At 40.1% G+C, this 10,405-nt stretch overlaps 1 protein-coding gene and 1 pseudogene across 1 annotated transcript; both read right to left on the bottom strand.

Moving 5' to 3' along the window:
• Positions 1–700: 700 nt before the first annotated feature.
• Positions 701–7,773, bottom strand: LOC117621986 (annotated as a pseudogene).
• LOC117620708 (transcription initiation factor IIB-like) lies at positions 7,602–9,191 on the bottom strand. Its single transcript, XM_034350872.1, has 2 exons — positions 8,285–9,191; positions 7,602–8,028 (listed from the first exon to the last, which is right to left on the bottom strand). Exons 1-2 carry the CDS (start codon positions 9,006–9,008, stop codon positions 7,895–7,897), a joined length of 858 nt encoding a protein of 285 aa, XP_034206763.1. The 5' UTR covers positions 9,009–9,191; the 3' UTR covers positions 7,602–7,894.
• Between the last annotated feature and the right edge of the window lie 1,214 nt (positions 9,192–10,405).

The following is a 10,405-nucleotide window of genomic DNA, read 5'->3' as shown; positions in this document are numbered from 1 at the left end:
GCGAATTTTTTCGAATTCAAATAAATTTTTTTTTTTGGGGTGAATTTTTGAATGGAATTCCCAAGGTTTGGACTGGGTTCATGGCCAAACTCAAGAATCGAGCGGCCGGCCCAAGTCTAGAGGTCCCAAATACAGAGTTTTGGTAACTCAAAGTGCATTATTTTATGTGTGGTGATGTGAAATTAATCAATGAAATAGGAGTGCAAAAAACTGAAACTGAAGCCTCAAAACACTTTCAAGTTGTTTTAAAAAATAAGGGTGATTTTGAAAACTAAAAACGAAATTTGTTATCAAACATGTTTTCAATTTTCCAAAAAAGTGAAAATGAAAAGGTTATCAAACAACCCCTATATTGTTGTTTTGTTGATCCTTTCAGTCAATGGCTTTAGTTTCTTCACTCTATTGTTTTATATTTTTGTTCTATGACTGCTGGAACTGCCTTTTATTCTTTGTGGAAGTATTGAAGATGTTAAATATGGAAACTGGGCTTTGGTTACTGTTTTTGTAGTTTACACACCAGCTTGATCTCAACTCCTTCCAAGAAGTAAATTTAAATTTCAAACCAATGCTTGAAGAACTTACCTATTCTTTCATTCATTGAGCAAAACTATTGAAACTTTTGTATGAGCACCACCTTATTTGATACCATTCATAACCATTTTCTTGATATCCGAAGCCCTTGCTTTAAAATTACTGTTTCCTAGCAGCTGCCCCACCTTGTTTGTGATTTCTCTGTGGGTAATGAACCCACTCCTATCTGAGTAGCTACCCTGTCACGAAATCCTTCTAGGTAGGCTTCATTTTCTGTGTGTGTAAAATCAGGTCTAACCACCCACAAAATGGTCTATTGGAGAGCTCAAGCCCCAAGGCCAGTTATTTGAATTGTTTTGGATAAAAAACTGTGAAACTACCAAAAGCCACATATATGAATGATTGTGGTGGTTGTTGATCAAGCCAGTTTAAACAAAAGTCTCCTAGCCACAAGTTTCCTGCAGAGTCTTTGAGACGGTTGCTCGTGTTGGCGTGACTTGTGGATATTGACTTACTTTCCTTACACACCAAGAATTTCTATTATAATTGTAATTGATTTACTTTAATTCCTGATTTCCTACTGTAAATGGATTTAGGAATTTATTAATTACTTGCTCATTTAGGTTTTGTTGTATTATAAATATGACCTCATACAAGGAGAAGAATATATAGAAAATTCCCACAAACAAATATTCTCTCATAGTTTTCATATTTTAGCATGGTATCAGAGCGGCGATCTTGGGATTGCTAACTCTAGTTTCTAAACCCTAGCCGCCACCATGGGGGAGGATGACTCTTCTAATCCTCATGGCGGTAGCACCATTGCTTCCTCCTCTCCTTCTCAACCAACTATAGCCGAGTTGAGTGCCCAGGTGGCTCAACTAATTCAGATGCAGACTCAGACCTCGAAATTGATCCTAAATCAGGATCCTACCAAGACGACCCCGACCTCGACTCAGACGACAACCCGACCTCGAATCAGACGACCACCTTGAACCCGAATCAGACAACGATTCCGACGACAATTACCTATGAAGCTTCCGCTGCACAGATTGGCATAAAGTTGGATGGCACCAACTATGCCCTATGGTCCCAAGTTGTAGAGTTGTATATCTCCGGCAAAGACAAATTGGGATATATTAATGGCGATCTTCCACAACCTCCTTCGACCGCTCCAACGTTTCCTCGCTGGCGCACCGAGAACTCTATTGTGAAGGGATGGCTCATCAATTCTCTGGAGCAGAGCTTGATTGGCAATTTCATTCGATTTTCGACGGCAAAAGCAGTGTGGGATGCAATTGCCACAACTTACTATGATGGCACTGACACCTCTCAGGTTTATGATCTGAAACGACGAGTCTCTCGTATGCGACAAGCTGGTGGCTCCATTGAAACCTATTACAATACTCTCCAAAGCTTATGGAGAGAAATTGATTTTCGTCGTCCAAATATGATGGAGTATGAAAGTGATATCAAGCGCTATAATGATATTCTGCAGGAAGATCGAGTTTACATATTTTTTGATGGCCTTGATGGTCGTCTTGATAAGGCCCGAAGTGATGTTCTTCACATGACTCCATTCCCTACTGTTGACCAAGCTTATGCCTATGTTCGCCGTGAAGATGTTCGACAAGCAGTGATGATGGGTTCATCCGATCGAGCCACTGGTGCTGGCTTAGCGGCCAAGAGTACGCCTCGATCAGGTCCCCCTACTCGTGCCGGACAGCCCCATAATTCCTCTACTGCGGCCCACCTTCAGATCCAGTCATATGCTACTGCTGCTGGTGCGCCACTTCCTAAAACCATCCCACCTTCCCATCCCAAGGCTCCGACTGATGGAAGTGGTTGCACGCACTGTGGCAACCTCAAACATACCCGTGACACCTGTTTTAAGCTAAATGGTTATCCTGATTGGTGGGAGAACCTCCGCGCTCGCAAGCTCAAAGAAACTGCTAGTAATTCCGGCCGTGTTGCTCTTGTCTCTACCGAACCCCCATTAGCCTTGTTCCCGCAGGTAGATCTTCCTGATAGTCCCGCGCTTCCGGATGTCTCAGGTAACTGTGGTTATGCATTTCATACTTCTAATCTACGAGATACTACTGGTTGGATAATTGATTCTGGCGCCACTGATCATATGACCTTTGATCCGAATGATTTTTTGCACACCACTACACCCCGCCGCACAAGTATTGCCAATGCAAATGGAGTTACCTATCCTGTGACAGGGGCCGGCACTGTTGCCCTTTCACCTTCTCTGTCCCTTTCTAATACTCTACTCGTTCCATCTTTGTCCAATAAATTAATGTCTGTAAGTCAGGCCACTGAACAACTAAATTGTTGTGCACTAATTTATCCCAATTTTTGTTTACTACAGGATATTCTCACCAAGGAGATCATTGGGCGTGGTACTAAAAGAGGGGGGCTGTACTATGTGGATGACTTCAGTATGGGACGTGCCAATAGTGTAAAGCATCCATCTGATGACAAGCACCAACAAATTTGGCTCTGGCACCGACGTTTGGGGCATCCATCTTTTGGTTATATGAGACACTTATTGCCCGAATTGTTTTCTGTATTTAAGGACTCAGATTTTAAATGTGACACTTGCATTCTAGCCAAGAGTCATAGAGCATCCTATCCTTTAAGTATGAATAAAAGTACTATTCCTTTTGCTTTAATTCATTCTCATGTTTGGGGACCCTCACCTATTTCTACTCATTCCGGTATTCGTTGGTTTGTCACATTCATAAATGATTGTACACGGATGACATGGCTTTATTTGATGAAAAATAAGAATGAAGTGTTTTCCCTGTTCCAATCCTTTCACAAACAGATGGAAACACAGTTCAATGCTCGAATACAGATTCTTCGCTCTGACAACGGTGGAGAATTTGTTAATCATGATTTTCAGACTTACTTCCAGACACATGGCATTATTCATGAGACAACTTGCCCCCAGACACCACAACAAAATGGTGTTGCCGAACGGAAGAATCGTCATCTCCTTGAAACAGCCCGTGCTCTTCTCATTGATGGCCATGTTCCTCGTCATCACTGGGATGATGCTGTCGTCACTGTTGTCCACCTTATCAACCGCATGCCATCTGGGGTCTTGAACTTCAAAACTCCATTACAAGTGCTCGCGCAACACGGGCCTCTGCCCTCTGTTTTGGTGCTTACCCCTCGCATTTTTGGCTGTGTGGCCTTCGTTCATCTCCACAAAAATCAACGAAGCAAACTTGATCCATGTGCGCTTCGTTGTGTTTTTTTGGGTTATGCCACTCATCAGAAAGGCTACCGATGTTATCACCCTCCTACCCGGCGAACCTATGTCACTTTGGATGTCACCTTTCTAGAATCAGATATGTTCTTCTATGACCCAGCATCCAATTCTACTCTTCAGGGGGAGATACCGAGTGAAGAGCTCAATTGGAGCAGCTTGGAACATGAGGATATTCATCTATGCACGAAGATTGCTCTCGGCCAAGAAACAATAACAATCGATCGTCCCGAGTCTAGCACGTGCGAATGCTCTTTGCCAAACAACGATCGATCGCCTAACCCTTGCGAAGATGTTTTTGATTCGAGTCATACTCTTACAGACAACTCAGAACAACAAGATGAAGACCCCCCTCTCATTCAACAGTACCAACGGACCAATCTCCTGAGAATATCTTTGAGGTAAATACTCCTACTAGACTTGTGCATTTAGAGGATAAAACTATTGGATATCAATTACCTTTCAGGCAAAATCGTGGGAAGCCACCAAACCGTTATTCACCTGATATTGGCAAGACATCCAAGTATCCAATTGCAAATCATGTATCCACTGAGAAGCTGTCTGAACCACTCAAGGCTTTTGTGCATCAGTTGTCTGCTATCCATATTCCAACCAAGGTCTCCGAAGCATTGAAAGATCCTAAGTGGGTCCAAGCTATAAAAGAGGAGATGAAAGCTCTTGAGAAAAATCAGACTTGGACATTGGAGACTATACCACGAGGAAAAAAGACTATCGGATGTAGATGGGTGTTTACTATAAAACATAATGCAGATGGATCTATCGAGCGATACAAGGCAAGACTTGTGGCAAAAGGGTACACACAGACCTATGGTATAGACTATGAAGAAACTTTTGCACCAGTTGCAAAGTTAAACACCGTCAGAGTCTTATTGTCCCTTGCAGCTAATTTGGATTGGCCACTACACCAGTTTGATGTAAAGAATGCTTTTCTACATGGCGAACTCACGGAGGAGGTGTACATGGACATTCCTCCTGGATATAATACTACTCAGACTGGAATAGTTTGCAGGTTATGAAAAGCATTGTATGGATTGAAACAGTCACCACGTGCATGGTTTGGACGGTTCACCATGGCAATGAAGAACAATGGTTTCAAACAGTGCAACTCAGATCATACTCTGTTCTTGAAACATCGGAAAGGGAAGGTAACAGCATTAATAATCTATGTTGATGATATGATTATTACTGGGAATGATAAACAGGAAATATCACAGCTACAAGACTATTTGGCTACTGAGTTTGAGATGAAGGATCTAGGTGGACTCAAGTATTTCTTGGGAATTGAGGTGGCTCGATCGCAGCAAGGCATATTTCTATCTCAAAGGAAATATGTCTTGGACTTGTTGACGGACATAGGAATGCTAGATTGCAAACCTGCGGACACTCCTATTGTTCAGAATCATCATCTTGGAGAATATCCGGATCAAGTTCCAACTAACAAAGAAAGATACCAACGGTTAGTGGGAAGATTGATCTATTTGTCACATACTCGACCAGACATTGCTTATGCGGTGAGCGTTGTCAGTCAATTTATGCACTCTCCAAGTGAAGACCACATGAATGCAGTTCTTCGGATACTTAGATATTTGAAGTCTGCACCTGGAAAAGGACTTATGTTCTCAAAGCATGGTCATCTAAATATTGATGGTTATTCAGATGCAGATTGGGCAGGTAATGTAACAGATAGAAAATCCACATCGGGTTACTTCACATTCGTGGGAGGTAATTTGGTGACATGGAGGAGCAAGAAACAGAATGTAGTAGCTTTATCCAGTGCAGAAGCCGAGTTCAGAGGCATGACTAAAGGGATTTGTGAACTTCTTTGGTTAAGAAAGTTGCTTACTGAACTTGGGTATAAACCTACATCCACAATGAATCTCTTTTGTGACAACAAGGCTGCTATAGCCATTGCACAGAATCCGGTTCAACATGATCGTACTAAACATGTTGAGGTGGATCGACACTTCATCAAACAGAAGCTTGAGGCTAAAGTGTTTCAGTTTCCTTTTGTGAAATCCGAGGATCAATTGGCGGATATTTTGACAAAGGCAATTTCCAGTAAAGCATTCCACAATTCACTGGATCAGTTGGGCATTGGCGACATCTATGCACCAACATGAGGGGGAGTGTTGGCGTGACTTGTGGATATTGACTTACTTTCCTTACACACCAAGAATTCCTATTATAATTGTAATTGATTTACTTTAATTCCTGATTTCCTACTGTGAATAGATTTAGGAATTTATTAATTATTTGCTCATTTAGGTTTTGTTGTATTATAAATATGACCTCCTACAAAGAGAAGAATATACAGAAAATTCCCACAAACAAATATTCTCTCATAGTTTTTATATTTTAGTAGCTTGCCAAAAGTGGACCTATTGGTAGAATCTCTGCAGGCTCAAGGTCATAGGTTGAGTTGCAAAGTAACCAGTCTGCTAATTTTATTGATTTGTTTTTCCTAACCATAAGTTCAAACACATTTTTCTGCAAAGCCTTGCTGCCGAGGCATGCCCACACCAAGTTTACCGTGTTCATGCCAGGCATATCTGGTGATAATAACTTAATTACTTGTTCCTTTGTGGGAGTTCCTGCAAAGAGAAGTATAATTGAAGTTTGTCATGGTAAAGACCTGCCGCTTATTATTCATTTCAATGTCCTTATAACATGTTCCAATTTTGTAACAGCAAAACCAACATTGCTACATTCTAAGACATATTTCATTTGCTAGTGATATGATCATGCTGCTGACTAGGAAAAATTTGGAGATAGAGATTATAGTCTTACTACTCACCATCATTGCCAATAACTTCTTCATCAATCAGCTTTGGAATGCTGAATCCAAGTACTAAAAGTGCAGCCGCTCCTCGGCAGAAAGCAGCTCGCTTGAGCGCCTTTTTCTCTGCAATTTCCAGGGCCCATCCAAGACTCTGATCAGCAATAACACAAGATATTTGATCCAACAATCCGTTCAACAAGCTCCTCGAATGTTCGGGGCATGATTACTTCAGAAAGCTTCCCTGGTTTTTTCCTATCTTCCAATGATTCTAGCCCATCAGTAATAAATACTAGATGAACCCAATGTCATCATCCTCCATTGCCAATGCATTTTGCATTTGCATGTGAATATGCTCTGTATTTACAGATGTGACCTTGATGCCATGTTTGGCTAGGCATCTTGAAAGCTCCATCAAAGGAATTACATGCCCTTGTGTTGTGCTGGATACGTATCACCAAAACATGTGGCTTGACCATTTCTTTCTTTCTTTCTTTCTTTTGCTCTAGTTTTCAATCTTTTGTATGTGCCATTGACTCACTTTCATGCAAAGAGTCAATAGGTCAAGGCATTGTCTTCATATGCTTTGGTCTGAATTGGAATCAAATAATTCTATTCCCCACCAGTCTTTTAAATTGTTTGATTGTTATTATTATTTTTGGATTGAGCCAATAAATTGTTGATTATTTGTTCTTTCTCTCTGCTGTATGGATTTATTGGTTTTATTTTTGGTTTAAAATAGAATATCAAATAAAAAATCATGCTCATGGCGGGGCTATGATTTCATTTCCCTACCTCGACCATATCTCCCTATAGAATTCTTGTTGGACAATAACGGTTTTGAGCGCTGGTCTTTTGTGAAATGGGCTTGGGCCCAGCTTTCCGAAAATCTGGTCGTTTATACAAATTTAATATGTATTAAGCATCCACAGAATTTGTTATTACTTATTTAATTTGGAAAATGCTTAATATCTCAACTTTTTTCTTCCATATTTTAGTAACCAATAATAATTTTTTGATGGGAGAAAGTAAACAAGTACAAAAATCGGATTATGTTCTAGAGGATTAAGGGAGCAATCTCTACACATAAGGGTTTGGTCGTTGGACTAACCAAGTAGTCTATTCTCTCAACCTTAAAGCAAGAAAGGGAACCTTCGCCCCTCATAGAGCACCCCCCAATCCCTCTAGACTTGTATCCGTAAAAACTACTTGTTACAATTTAATTAGGAAACTCTTGTCAATGTCAACGGCTAGCTTCAATGTTATATCGTTTGGCTTGAACACCTTCAAGGGACGCAAAGTTTCTTGAGGTCCTCCAACTTGACAAACCAGTTGGGTATTATCCTTGAAGCATAGGGATATAGATCTTTGTATGCCTTCTCGGTTGTCGCTACCGCAACATCAGCTGCTTGTGAGACATCTGCAATATCACACACAGCTCCATGCATACAAATCAAGCATCAAAATTGCAAATTAAAATGTTGCAATATATATGATCAATAAGCCCCATCTTAAATTGAAAAACATGACACAACATTAATTAAGTAATAAACTGGCTTTTAATTAATTATGTGCTTCCTAATTAAGAAGATTAAAAGAATAATTGAAATCAAATTAGACAAAACATGCATGAAATTAAAATTCGAGAGATTAATTAATTAGTTTGACTTACGTACCTTGAAGAGTTAAATCTCGAGTTGACTTGTCATTGGAGAGCTGAGCTATCATGTACATAACCGCTGCCAAAGTAGACTGAGGGCTTCTCCTTACATCAACCTCTTCCGACTTGTTCAGAGTCTCCAACACAGCCTTCATATCTTGATTCGCCATACCAATCCTGGAGCAGCACCGCCGCGAAAGATCCCCGACATTTGTAGTCTTCGAATCAACCTCTAGTATTTTCTTCAAGAGCTCTTTCATTCTGCTGATTTCTTTTCTTGAGGCACCATTGGCAACCGTCGAGATTTCCTTTAGAGTTCGGGGAAAACCTTTTTCTTGGCAAGCAAGAAAGAGGCATGCAGCCATTATAGCATCACAGTTTCTTCCCCTACAAAACTTGCGATTGTCGGCCTTCTTGTACAGCTCTTTGGCATGGTCTCGTATCGTGGCAACGAGTGCTAGCCCGTCGGCCATCACACCAAGGGACTCAAAAGCAATGTGGAGAGACTTGTCTGGGTTTCGGAGAGTCTTGTGGAGCCGAGGAAGAACACTAGAAACAGCCTTCTTGTTGTCGTTCGAAATGTTAACGGTAAGAACACCATTGTCCGTTATAGGGTCGGAGCGAGCGCGTTCTTCAAGAACCAGTCCGCATTCGGTGCAGATTGTGTCACCGGACCGGTGGTCGAGAACAACGTCTGTGTATGCCTTGCAGTCTGAACAGAACCCACTGTCGTTTTCCATGGTAGAGAGAGAGAGAGAGAGAGAGAGAGAGAGGCTATAGCTTTTTGTTGAAGTCTTGTTTGAGATTTGTGGATATTGTGTTGGGCTTCTAATGGCTTTTCATGAAGTCTTGTTTGAGATTTGTGTGTATTGTGCTTCAAATGGGTTGAAAGATACGTTTGTATATGGGATGTGAAGATTAATTTTAGTCTCGTAGTGTTTTCTCTTTTTATAAGCCTTGCTACAAAAACAAGGACTTCCTAGCCAAGTTATTACAATCGGCAAAAAGGACTTCCAGACCATGGTGATTTGGGTCCCACATTCCAGTTGGCAAAAGGTCCTAAACCCACATGGAGATTGTAAAATGACATAAAACAAAAACACCAAGAAATTATGGGGTAGAAGCACCTCCAACGTCCTTTTTCATATAATTATTTAAAAGTGATTCTAGGGAGAAGCATCTCTCATGTGATTCTTCTTAAAATCACTTAAAACCACTTGAAGTGATTATATGAAGAAGTAATTTTTATATATATATAAACTCACAATGCATACCAAAGTATCCAAAATTACCAAAATATTATATATTGCATATATAAAAAAACCTGTACAACTTTTTCCTTTTGATAATCTACACATAAATTGCAAGATTTATTAAACCCAATAGAGAGAATAAATCAAATTTTCACAACTCAGAAAACCATAAATATTAAAATAAAAAAATAAAAAAGAAAGAAGAGGATTAACATAAAAAATAAGAGAAAACAAAATATTAATAGTATCAGAAAATATATCAATATACAAATTTTTTTATTTAATAAAAGGCCGGGACCACTCTGGTCCCTAGCGGCTCCACCCTTATTTGTCCCCCCTATCTAAAATACTAACAAACAAACCCTCGTGGAAGTATTGACCGAATCAACAAACAAACCCCTCATAGAAGTGCTTTTCTGAAAAGCTACTAGTGTGCTGCTACAGTCGCTTGAGCTTCGGTAGCTTTCCTAGTAAGGCCTTGTCTAGGAAGTCTTGCAAAATTACCCTTTGAACCTTTGGTTCTGCATATTCCATCCATGATTGTGATTGGACTCTCTTGCTTTAATTGAATGACTATTAAAGAAAAGACCATAACAGAACTCAACAACTTGTTGGACTAAATTAGTATTTGCATTGCATTCATAAATAGAGGTCAAGTTCTTCATCTTGTTAGATGTTTTTCTTTTTTGGGTTTTTTTTTCTTCAAATGGATGAGTAAGGGTCTGATTCCATATCCCAATATATAGAAGAGTAGAAACAAAGCAAGAAAAGTTATTGTTTTTTCGTCGACAGTAGCAGATTCATTCCAATGGCACGAAGGCCATAAAGTACAAAGAGACCAACCAGAAAGAAAGCAAACAACTATTGTATCAAATACAGAACTC

This window comes from Prunus dulcis, chromosome 3 (assembly GCF_902201215.1).
Source record: "Prunus dulcis chromosome 3, ALMONDv2, whole genome shotgun sequence".
Taxonomy (NCBI): domain Eukaryota; kingdom Viridiplantae; phylum Streptophyta; class Magnoliopsida; order Rosales; family Rosaceae; genus Prunus; species Prunus dulcis.
This window is presented reverse-complemented; position numbering and strand designations above follow the sequence as displayed.

Bases quoted from the DNA above. Each gene is read 5' to 3' on its own strand.
- LOC117620708 (XM_034350872.1), bottom strand. From the start codon at position 9,008: ATGGAAAACGACAGTGGGTTCTGTTCAGACTGCAAGGCATACACAGAC. The intron at 8,029-8,284 runs GTACGTAAGTCA...GTGATATTGCAG, and splicing joins TCGAGATTTAACTCTTCAAG to ATGTCTCACAAGCAGCTGAT.